The sequence below is a fragment of the Bombina bombina genome, chromosome 2, assembly GCF_027579735.1.
Source record: "Bombina bombina isolate aBomBom1 chromosome 2, aBomBom1.pri, whole genome shotgun sequence".
NCBI lineage: Eukaryota > Metazoa > Chordata > Amphibia > Anura > Bombinatoridae > Bombina > Bombina bombina.
Genome location: NC_069500.1, coordinates 1,327,448,779 through 1,327,461,603, shown reverse-complemented (window position 1 = coordinate 1,327,461,603; position 12,825 = coordinate 1,327,448,779). Strand labels below are relative to the sequence as shown.

At 38.8% G+C, this 12,825-nt stretch overlaps 1 protein-coding gene across 1 annotated transcript in view; it reads left to right on the top strand.

Annotated features, from left to right (window-relative positions):
* HTT (huntingtin) overlaps window positions 1-12,825 on the top strand; it is a gene marked incomplete in the record, with an annotated part of 1,068,170 nt that overhangs the window by 975,071 nt on the left and 80,274 nt on the right. The window contains 2 exon segments of the mRNA XM_053704193.1: window positions 7,491-7,681; window positions 8,092-8,206. Coding sequence (XP_053560168.1) covers window positions 7,491-7,681; window positions 8,092-8,206 — 306 coding nt within the window.

Here is a 12,825-nt window from a genome sequence, read left to right as displayed (position 1 = left end):
CAAGTTGTATTTTTGAGGATTAATTTTATTATTGAACAACAACCATGTTCTCAATGAACCCAAAAAACTCATTAATATCAAAGCTGAATAGTTTTGGAAGTAGTTTTTAGTTTGTTTTTAGTTATAGCTATTTTAGGGGGATATCTGTGTGTGCAGGTGACTATTACTGTGCATAATTATTAGGCAACTTAACAAAAAACAAATATATACCCATTTCAATTATTTATTTTTACCAGTTAAACCAATATAACATCTCAACATTCACAAATATACATTTCTGACATTCAAAAACAAAACAAAAACAAATCAGTGACCAATATAGCCACCTTTCTTTGCAAGAACACTCAAAAGCCTGCCATCCATGGATTCTGTCAGTGTTTTGATCTGTTCACCATCAACATTGCGTGCAGCAGCAACCACAGCCTCCCAGACACTGTTCAGAGAGGTGTACTGTTTTCCCTCCTTGTAAATCTCACATTTGATGATGGACCACAAGTTCTCAATGGGGTTCAGATCAGGTGAACAAGGAGGCCATGTCATTAGATTTTCTTCTTTTATACCCTTTCTTGCCAGCCACGCTGTGGAGTACTTGGACGCGTGTGATGGAGCATTGTCCTGCATGAAAATCATGTTTTTCTTGAAGGATGCAGACTTCTTCCTGTACCACTGCTTGAAGAAGGTGTCTTCCAGAAACTGGCAGTAGGACTGGGAGTTGAGCTTGACTCCACCCTCAACCCGAAAAGGCCCCACAAGCTCATCTTTGATGATACCAGCCCAAACCAATACTCCACCTCCACCTTGCTGGCGTCTGAGTCGGACTGGAGCTCTCTGCCCTTTACCAATCCAGCCACGGGCCCATCCATCTGGCCCATCAAGACTCACTCTCATTTCATCAGTCCATAAAACCTTAGAAAAATCAGTCTTGAGATATTTCTTGGCCCAGTCTTGACGTTTCAGTTTGTGTGTCTTGTTCAGTGGCAGTCGTCTTTCAGCCTTTCTTACCTTGGCCATGTCTCTGAGTATTGCACACCTTGTGCTTTTGGGCACTCCAGTGATGTTGCAGCTCTGAAATATGGCCAAACTGGTGACAAGTGGCATCTTGGCAGCTGCACGCTTGACTTTTCTCAGTTCATGGGCAGTTATTTTGCACCTTGGTTTTTCCACACGCTTCTTGCGACCCTGTTGACTATTTTGAATGAAACGCTTGATTGTTCGATGATCACGCTTCAGAAGCTTTGCAATTTTAAAAGTGCTGCATCCCTCTTCAAGATATCTCACTATTTTTTACTTTTCTGAGTCTGTCAAGTCCTTCTTTTGACCCATTTTGCCAAAGGAAAGGAAGTTGCCCAATAATTATGCACACCTGAAATAGGGTGTTGATGTCATTAGACCACACCCCTTCTCATTACAGAGATGCACATCACCTAATATGCTTAATTGGTAGTAGGCTTTCGAGCCTATACAGCTTGGAGTAAGACAACATGCATAAAGAGGATGATGTGGTCAAAATACTCATTTGCCTAATAATTCTGCACTCCCTGTATTCCAAAATAATATGTCAGAGACAAACATCAGTTACACTTATAAAGTTGGAAATGTTGTCTTATTCATATCTAAATATTCTCACTATTTCTCTCTCAAATAACTCTTTGATTTATAGAAATCTATTCACTTATGTCTCTGAATTTAAACCCCTGGGTTGCAGAGTTTGCATCTTATGAATCAATTCCACTTCTTGATATAAGAGTTTTTCCTCCAAATTACCTCCTCTCCAATCTTGTCTCACTTTCTGTATTCCACAAAATTTCAGATGTTTGGGGTTATTATTGTGGACTTCCCTGAAATGTTTATAAATATATGCATCATATTTCCAATTTTTTATGCAACTTAAATGTTCCCTAATCCTCTCCCTCTTCTTATTGTTTCACCCAAATACTGTCTTTTGCAAGAACATTCAATGAGATAAATCAGGCCTTTGTCAGTGCATCTCATTGTTTCTTTTCGTTTTTTGTTTTGGTTGCATGCTTGCAAGTCTTGCATATGTGGCAAGGAAAAAAACCCTTTTACCTTCTCTCCATACAGATCTTTACATAAGGGGGTTTTGTTGTCTTTCCTAAACTCACTTGGTGCAAGCATGTTTTTGAGGTTCTTGGCTTTTCTGAAAATCTTTCTAGGGTATGGTGTAACTTTATCCCCTACATAGGGATCACTTTGTATTAGATACCAATTATTTCTGAGGATTTTATTAATTAATTTATGATTGCTGTTAAAATCAGTAATGAAAGGAGTGTTAATAAAACTCTGGTCACTATGTGTAATATCAGCTTTTGCTTTTGGTTCTATTAATTTTTTCCTGTCTGTATTCCTTGATTGAAGTTACAACAAAGTTGAATCCCCAGCTGGTTGGTGCTATTCCTACATTAGCCAGACAATCTACAATCCTCTGGAGGATAGCACTTCCTTTAGAGAACCTATGGACATGAAAATTGAAGGTTTTCCTTCAGAAGGCTTTCTTACAAGGGGATTTGTTGTTTCAGACAGCGGTTGGTATAACTTCTTTTGCAGGAGCAGCATTTCTGCTGTGGCTCCTTATATCAGTTGGTATCAGAGGAATCATCCTTAGAGGATATTCAAGATCTCTTTCATCGTCTGTGGTTGGCAGTTTCCTTTATTGATAATGCAATCAGTCAGATAATTTAAGAAAATGCTGTTTGGCCTTGGCTTGGATTCTATTATTTCCACAGTTACAGATGGCAAGTTTGTTTGCCTCAGGACAAGTAATCTAAACCCGTCTAAATCTGGTAATTGGTTTCGTTCCTTTTACCAATCCAGGAATCGGAAATCTTCTTCTTCTCAGAAGCCAGATGAAGGCACCTTCCAATATGAAATCCTTATGAAGGTGCCCCCGAATCAGAGTCTTGGCTGGTAAGTTTATCCTGTCTCATGTATCAAAAAGATTAGAAAAAAGAGTGGCATTTCTTCAGTGTGTTCAGGATCTAGAGGACATAGGAATGATTGTCCTAGTTCCTATGACAAGGGAAAGCTTTCTATTTCAATTTGTTCTTTGTGCCAAAGGAGGAGGGAACATTCAGACCTATTTTAGAACTGAAAATGTAAATACATTTTTTAGGTTACCCTCCTTTGAGATGGAAACTATCAGATTTATTTTTCCATTAGCCCTCAAAGCTCATTTTATGGCGACAGATTTGAAGGATGCTTATCTGCACATACCTATTCACAAAGAATACTAATCTAGACATATATTATTGTTTTGTAGCTATTCCCTTTTGATCTTGGGGGCTCTCCTTTCAGTCGTCAGAGCACATGGAATAGCCATAGCTTCCTACCTGGATGATGCTTTGGTTCAAGGTCCATGTTTACCTTGTGACAGAAAGCAAGGCATGGTTATAAATGGAAGATATTTAAGACCAAGCATTGTACATGCTATTTCTCCTTTCAGTTAAAACCCCAGGGAGAAAGATTGTGTATTTGATTATGCAGTTGATAAACTGTGTTCTGGGTCCCTGGGGTTTGGGATAATTGGAGAGAGGATGGGCCATTATCCCAGACAGCTGTGAAGCTGTCCAGCAGCTAATCACAGGTGTGGCTAATTAGAAGTTGTGAGGGTTTAAATAGCAGCCTCACGTAGGCTTTGGGAGAGAGTTACACAGCTACAGAAGCTGGTGTGTGTGTTTGTTACACTGTGTAAAAGACTTTTGTTCCTGTGAACTGTAAAAGGACATTATTTTTACAAAGCACTTGTGGAATGCTGTGAAGTGCTGGGACACATTTAAAAGTACTTAACTTTGCTGCAGAGGAAGGATTTCCCTCTTTTGAAAATGAACTGCCTGTTTGTTATTGCTGTGAAAAATAAAGCCTTTTAAACTACAGTTGACTGTTCTGTGCTGCATTTGTGCCCTAGAAGACCGTGGTTAAAAGTATTTCCTGTTACAACCTTTAGTGACTGCTCACACAGTAAGATCACTCTGGTTTCTTAGCAGTCATGGCCAGAAGGTAAATGGGGCCAGGTATTTGCTTACTCCTCTTACAAGGGTGTCTTTTCTGGGGTAATTATATTTTAGGTCTCCACGAGGCTGTTTTTGCCTGCTGGAAGTTGCAGTCTTTCTTGTGCCACTATTAATCAGTTCATGGAAGTTTTGGGTCTGATGTTGGCAGCATCAGATGCTGTTCTGTTTGCAAGGTTTTATTTGCGTGCACTACAATTATGCATGCTTAGGCAGTGGAGTGGTGCCCCACCAACTTTTCCCACTTAACTAATTTAGAACAGGTAGTAAGATATTCTCTGTCTTGGTGGATATTCCCTGCTCCAGTGTCTTAGGGAATACGTTTTCTGCATCCATCATGGGAAATAATCTCCATGGAGGCCAGCTTGTCAAGTTGGGGAGCAGCCTGTGGTACTTGGAGGTCTCAAACTCTGTAGAATCTTCCCGGCGCTTCAAGTATGGCCTCTTCTCAGATCAGTTCCTTTATAATCACATCCTGTCAGACAACATTTTGGCTGTAGCCTATATCAATCATTAAGGGGGTACCTGCAGGGCTCTAGCAATGAAGGAGGTTTTTCATATGCTAAATTGGGCAGAGGTTCACCTGTTAACAATTTCAGCCATTCACATTCCTGGGGTCATCAACTAGGAAGCGGGTTATCTGAGTTGTCAGACCTGGCAATAAGGGGAATAGTCTCTCAACCAGAAGATTTTCGATCAGTTGGTGCATCCCTGGGGTCTTCCAGAGATAGACCTAATGGTGTCTCTTCACAATCACAGACTTCCCAGATATGGGTCTAGGTCAAGAGATCCTCAGGTGGAATTGATAGATGCCCTAGCAGTTCCTTGGTCTTATCTACTATCTCATGGTCCATTCCTTTATCAAAATCAATCAGGTTAACAGCTTAGGGATTGAAAGCTTAGTTCTTTACTCAAAGAGTCTTTCTGATTCAGTGATTAAAACCTTGATTCAGGCTTGTATGCTTGTTACTAGAAAAAAATACTGCAAGTGTAAATATCAATTCTGTTAGAATTACTTGTATCTTAAAATTCCTTCAGGATGACCGAGACAGCTAGTACTCTGAATGGTCACTTTTTCGTCCATTGTGGAGGTTTTTTGCTTAGGCAATCTCCACCCTTTGATCCTATGCATACCTGGATATTTAGTTGTTATCTTGGAAGTCTTTCATCTGGACAAAGCAGTGTGACATATTCTGTCTGCTTTTCTGCCTAAGGTACTTTCTTCAGAGAATATTAACCAGGAAAATTAGGTACTTTAATTATGCCCTCATCCAAAATCGTCAAACAAAGGGTTATTACATAATCTGGATGTGGTTAGCGCATTGACATTCTATTTACATGGTACTAAGGACTTCTGTCGGTCCTCAAGTTTTATTTCTTTACAAAGAAATGTACGGGTTCCTTAGGTTTGTGGTTAAAGTGTTTGATTTATAGAGCTTACTTGGAGGAGGGACAATCGCCACCCTTAAAACTTACAGCTTTTTCAACTTGTTCTGTTTCTACTTCTTGGGCTTTAAGGATGAGGCTTTAGTGGAACAAATTTGCAAGGCTGCAACTTGGTCTTCCTTGCATACTTTCACCAAATTTTATGATTTTGATGTGTTTGCCTCTGCAGAACCAACTTTTGGAAGGAGGGTCCTTCAGACGGTAGTTCCGGGTAAATAGGTGCCTGCCTTTTTTTGTCCTATCCATTTTTTCGTTAATTTCACAGCTTGGGTATTTTTTCCCAATAGTAAGGAATTGTGGACTCTCACCACCATAAGAAAGAAAACCTACTTTATTCTTACCTGATGAATTTCTTTTTTCTTGATGGTAAGAGTCAATGAAACCGTATATTTCTCCCAGTTGGCGGCAGTTCTAATTTGCACCTCTTTAACCTACTATCTTTCTTCTTGTAGGGTATCTTTGCTGCCTCCTGCTGTCTAGGAAATTAATTCCCAACAGTAAGGAATCGTGGACTCTCACCACCAAGAAAAATTCACACTCATCTGGTTTTTCTCATAAGCACTCTGCATTGTTTAATCTTAACGCACGTATACTTTAAATTTTTTGCGTGTACATTCTTGTTCTTTATTTCCGTTGTGCACTGCTGATGTGCGTATCTGCTTTTTAGCATACTTCATTTTTTTGCGTGCTCAGTCTATATAGCGAGCTTTGTTTGCGCCCCTGTCAGTTGCCTAACTTTAGTTTTTTTTCCCTCTTCACTGTGTCGAGTTAGCACTCATTGCTTCAGCTCTACTGGATGGAGAATTAATGCCTCTGGTTTCAGCATTTTTTGTGGAGGGTTAAGATTTTATATTCTGCATCTTTTGGGGTGTAGAATTTGTTATTTTCCTGTATTTATTTACTTTAATGATTATTATGCTTTCTGTGGTTTCTTAGGCCTGTTACTTCATGATGGAGCATACTGAATCTGTCGCTACTACTGTGAATATTAGTACCTCAGAATCTAGATCCACTGAATACTTTCTTTGCAAATCTAGCATAGATTATTTAATGCATTCTAATCAGACCAATACTAATTTAATGTCTAAATGTAGCCACCAATCAGCAAGCGCTACTCAGATGCTGAACCAAAACTGGGCCAGCTCCTAAGCTTACATTCTTGCTTTTTCAAATAAAGATACCAAGAGAACAAAGAAAAATTGATAATAGGTGTAAGTTAGAAATTAAAAATTGCCTGCTTTATCTGAATCATGAAAGTTTAATTTTGACAAGACTATCCCTTTAATAATAATGTATCAGTGTTGCAGCGTAAAATGGCTGCTGTTGTGTTGTTTACATTTCATGTTAAAGGGACACTGAACCCAATTTTTTTCTTTTGTGATTCTGATAGAGCATGCAATTTTAAGCAACTTTCTAATTTACTCTTATTATCAATTTTTCTTCGTTCTCTTGCTATCCTTATTTGAAAAAGAAGGCATCTAAGCTTTTTTCTTGGTTAAGGACTCTGGACAGCACTTTTTGATTGGTGGATGAATTTATCCACCAATCAGCAAGGACAACCTAGGTTGTTCACCAAAAATGGGCTGACATCTAAACTTACATTCTTGCATTTCAAATAAAGATAACAAGAGAATAAAGAAAAATTGATAATAGAAGTAAATTAGAAAGTTCCTTAAAATGTCATGATCTATCTGAATCACAAAAGAAAAAATTTGGGTTCAGTGTGTCCCTTTAACCCTTGCATGTGGCAATTCAACCATCAACATTTTATTTGTGACATTCGTGGGTTTAATTGCAATGTTTGTGTCTATGTTCTTATGTGTATACCTAACAAAGCAGAGCGGGAAAGAGCTACCTTCTCTGCTAGATACACACACACATTTTGGAGCATATGTTTTTACATTCACAAAAAATATGTTCTTGATAAATGAAGAACAGAAGAAAAGTGTAAAAAGTCTTTATTTATATTTTTCCTGCTTTATTCTTCGTTTCTATCGTTGTTTTTCTTCTCATGTTTAGGATAAAGCCATTGCAGAACCTATTAGCCGTCTGTTGGAGACAACACTGCGCAGTACTCATATGCCAAGCCGCATTGGTGCTCTACATGGCATTCTTTATGTCCTGGAGTGTGACTTGCTGGATGAAACAGCAAAACAGCTCATTCCAATTATTACAGACTACCTGCTTTCTAATCTTCGAGGAATAGCACAGTAAGTACATGCCATACTTATAAAAAATGATATATCTTTTGCATGCTGTGTTGGTGTTCATTTTCTTTCATCCTTTTCCTTTTATGCATGGAAATCAATTACGTTGTAATTTAAAAAAAGATGTTTTAATGCTTTTGGTTCTCAAAATATTTGTTTTAATTTTTATGAATTAGTAGTTGTTTTAGTCTAGTAAAAGATATCGCCACTTACTGCACCTACAAACTAATCTCATGTAACTTTTTGCCATTTTGGTTCCTGAAAGTGACAGAGGTCTTCTAATCCTTCATTGACTAATGTTTTAAGTATTTAATGTTCGATTATAAGATCTCTCTCACTAACTCTTTCTACACCTGTTTCTGAATAGATTAGCATATCTGTGTATATAAACTTGTAATGTTTATTTTTTACAGCTGTGTGAATCTTCATAACCAACAGCATGTGCTGCTATTGTGCGCAGCAGCTTTCTATCTGATTGAGAACTATCCATTGGATGTAGGACCCGAGTTCACAGCAGGCATTATACAGGTACACATGATGTTTTTTTTCACATGCAGTAAAAGTAATTTCTTTTTAATGACACGATGAGTCCACGGATCATCTTAATTACTAATGGGATATTCACCTCCTGGTGAGCAGGAGGTGGCAAAGCTGTTAAATAGCTCCTCCCTTCCCTCCCACCCCAGTCATTCTCTTTGCCTACGTTAGTGATAGGAAGTGTTAAAGTGAGGTGTTGGAATAGATTCTTCAATCAAGTTTATTATCTTTAAAGTAGTACAAGATTGTGCTGCTTTGTTCTAGGGTGTAGCCATAGTCCATATCAGTCTCCTCAGTAGAGCAGTGGTGGCTTTAGAGCAATGGGAACTTGTGGGACATAATTCTCAATGCTTCTTCCATACATTGATGCTGCCCTAATCCTAATAGCCTAAGTAAGATGACTCAGGCTTTATTCTTTTCCACAGGACTATGTGAGGGAGAGGACCTCTTAATCCTGGTGAGCTGCCCTGCTATCGGGCAGAATTTAAAGGTAAGTGCTGACTTTTTTATTCTGGGTCTGAAGGAAATCTCAGATGAGTGAAGCACTTTATTGGGACATAACTCCTATATAGATAAAGGAGGGGGATCTTGTGACAGCATGTTGTAAGCAGGCACTGGGGCTGAGGGACTAGAAGGTGGATTTCTCTGGGGGCTTTAATCACTTGGGCCGAGCTAGATAAAGAGGGACTCAGGAGAGGTGATGGTTGGGTCATAGGGATGTACTACCTAACATACTGTGTCACACTTTGCCCCCCAGGTTTGCAAGGAACAGTGGCCTATATTCTAAACATAATAATGGCGACCGGGAGATCGTTGTTGTAACGCCCACGAAGGGCAGGGCTATGTTTGGCGCCCATTTGAGCTGCACAATCATCTATCGCTAGGTATTACAATACTGGGACCTGGAGCCTGAGTGTTATCACGCCCACGAGGGGCGGAGCTATGTTCAAAGACGCTCTCTACTGCAATTCCGATATCGGAAAGTAGAACTCTTATTTAATTCTAGCACAGTCCTTAGTGCTTTCATATTTGTGGGTCCGGACAGCGCTGCAACTGCGCTCCGGATCTGTTTTTGTACAAAGTTACGTTGTTAAGCAAGTAAGGACAAGTTGTTGAATGTATAGGCTCTGATGGATTGATTCAGATTGGCACCTCAGCAGGATTATGCTGAGGTGTAGATAGCTTATTTGAGTGATAATTTAACTCACTTCTGCAAACAAAAATAAAAAGTTACTTTTTAAAATTTAAAGAGACAGTAACGTTTTTCATGTGTTCATCTTTATTAAAACATTTCAAATGTTTATTTGTTTAATTCATCCCTTGTATCTCAGGATGGACTAAGAGGCCCTGCGAGGGGTCTCTTGTTTTAGATTTGGATGCAAATCTAGCATTACCAATCCGTTTCTATTTCTCATTTATTAAAAGATTTTTAATTGATAAGAAAGTTTTGTTCTGAACCTACTCCTACTAAGGCGCATGCTGCTTAGTAGCCTATTGACCATGGTCAAGCTATGCCACAAATTTCCCCTAAGGTATCCCAAAAAATGTATAGCCCACATGCAGTGCCCTACGGTTCTTCTCACACTCCACCTGGAGTTACCTTGCATTTAATGCATTGTTGTTTTTCCCTCGCTGTAGAGAAAAGAACTTCTCAGACTCAGATGGGGTAATACCCTTATCTGATCCTGAGTTTGTTTTCCTTCTGTCTTAGCTTCAATACCTCCATTTGCTACTGAAGGAGGTTTTAGCTATCCGGGGTGACTCCTTCACTACTGGCGTAGTCTAGCCGAGAGAGCCCAGTAGGTTATACTAATATTGTGATGTGCCCTTCATGGTGGAAGTATTTCCTGTACCTGATAGGGCTATAGAGATATGTGCTAAGGCATAGGAGACGCCCGGTATCCCTTTTTTCTCCTACCCTTAAAAAGAAGGCGATACAGGGTGGATGAGAATTTACACGCTAGCCAAGGAAGATACTATTCGCATGAATGATATTAGTTCCTTAAGGACCCTATGCAGGAGAAGGACCCTATGGATAGAAGTTAGAGGGTTCACATTGTCAACCTGCGGTTGGTATGATTACTGTCTCCAGTACAATGACGTACTGATTTGATGTGTTGTTTCTATTGGACAGACACCCCTCTCGCAGGGATAGGATTTGGGCCTTTAAGTTAGTACTCTCCTTTAATACAGAGGTTTATTAAGTTGGGAGCTATGATTCCCGGCTTTTCCGTATTGGTCCGCAGAGTACTATGGTAAAATCTTGGTCTGCGGATGTTTCATCTACAGGATAAGAAAAATAGCGAAATGATGTCAGATCTCCCAAGCAGAAGCAGTTTAAGCCTTCCTGGAGACCCTATCAGACTTAGAATAGGGGATAACAGTCCAAGAAGCCTGCTGTTGAATCAAAGACAGCATGAGGGATGTGCACCCGACCCGTAAGGGGGCAGGTTTTCCTTTTTCAATCAGGCTTGGGTTTGTGATCATAATCCCTGGAGGGTGTACATTGTGTCTCAGGGATACAAATTTGAGTTCACTCTCAGCTATGGTTTGGCACTTTATGTATTTATATAAAGTTTTAAATATATGGATTGTACTTATATTTGCCATGATTAAGGTTTCAGTATATTTCCTTTTGCAGACTGTCAGTTTCATATCTGGGAAATGCATCGCGAGATTTTTTTGTCGCAAAGTTACGTTCGATGACGCAAATTCATCATTTCCGGCGTCTTTGTCGACACCGAGTCCTTTCACAAGGTTGCGTCTTCAATAACGCAAGTGTGTCATTTCTGGATTTTTTTTAGCGCCAAAAAAAATCTCTGTTTGTGCGTCATTCTTGGCGACAAATATTTTCATAATTTAAACCCCATTCCTATATGCCTCTTGCCTTTTTTTCTCTATCAGAGGGCTATGCTGTTGCATTTTTTTCCCATTCCTGAAACTGCCATATAAGGAAATTGATAATTTTGCTTTATATGTTGTTTTTTTCTCTTACATTTGCAAGATGTCTCAATCTGATCCTGTCTCAGAAAACACTGTTTGAATCCTGCTGACTGATAACAGTTCTACCAAAGCTAAGTACATTTGTTGTAATCTTATGGAGATTATATCTTCAGCTGTGGTTTGTAATAAGTTGTCATGATAAACTTTTACATGCAGAGAATGTGTCCATCAGTAATAGTACATTGCCTGTTGCTGTTCTTTTAACATCTAATGTACAAGATATACCTATGAATTTATAAGAATTTATTGCTGATTCTATTCAGAAGGCTTTGTCTGCCATCCCGCCTTCTAATAAATGTTAAGGTCTTTTTAAACTTCTCATAAAGTTGATGAAATTTCAAATGACCGACAACATACTGAATTATCCTCCTCTGCTGAGGATCTATCTGATTCAGAAGATCCTTCCTCAGATATTGACACTGACAAATCTACTTATCTATTTAAAATGGAGTACATTCGTTCTTTGTTGAAGAAGTGTTGATTATATTGGATATTGAGGAGACTAGTCCTCTTGATATTAAAGCTAGTAAACGTTTAAATTCTGTTTATAAACCTCCTGTGGTAATTTCAGAGGTTTTTTTAGTTCCTGATGCTATTTCTGATATGATTTCTAAGGAATGGAATAGGCCTTGTACTTCTTTTATTCCTTCTTTAAGGTTTAAAAAATTGTATCCTTTGCCAGCAGTTAGATTTTAGAGTTAGAGTTTTAGAGTTAGAGTTAGAGTTTTGGGAAAAGATCCCCAAAGTTGATGGGGCTATCTCTACTCTTGCTAAACGTACTACTATTCCTACGGAAGATAGTATTTCTTTTAAAGATCATTTAAATAGGAAACTTGAATCTTATCTAAGGAAAGCTTATTTATTTTCAGGTCTTCTTCTTAGGCCTGCAATTTCTTTGGCTGATGTTGCAGCTGCTTCAACTTTTTGGCGCAACAACTTTAGCGCAACAAGTATCGAATCATGATTTGTCTAGCATTGTTAACTTGATTCAACATGCTAATAATTTCATTTGTGATGCCATTTTTTTTATATCAAAATTGATGTTAAATCTCTGTCTTTAGCTATTTTAGCTAGAAGAGCTTTGTGGCTTAAATCTTGGAATGCTGATATGACTTCTAAGTCCAGATTGCTATTTCTTTCCTTCCAAGGTAATAAATTATTTGGTTTACAGTTGGATTCGATAATTTCAACTGTCACTGGGGGGAAGGGAGTTTTTTTTCCTCAAGATAAGATCTAAGGGTAAATCTAAAGCTTCTAACCGTTTTCATTCTTAAATAAGGAACAGAAACCTAATTCTTTCCCAAGGAATCTGTTTCCAATTGGAAGCTTTCTTCAAATTGGAATAAATCCAAGCGATTTAAGAGATCAAAGCCAGCCCCTAAGACCGCATGAAGGTGCAGCTCTTATTCCAGCTCAGCTGGTAGAGGGCATATTAAGATTTTTCTGAGATGTGTGGTTCAGTTTGTTCCAAAATCATTGGATTCAGAATATTGTCTCTCAGGGGTACAGAATAGGATTCAGAGTAAGACCGCCTGTGAGAAGATTTTTTCTCTCACGCATTCCAGCAAACCCAGTAAAGGCTCAGGCTTTCCTGAAGTGTGTTTCAG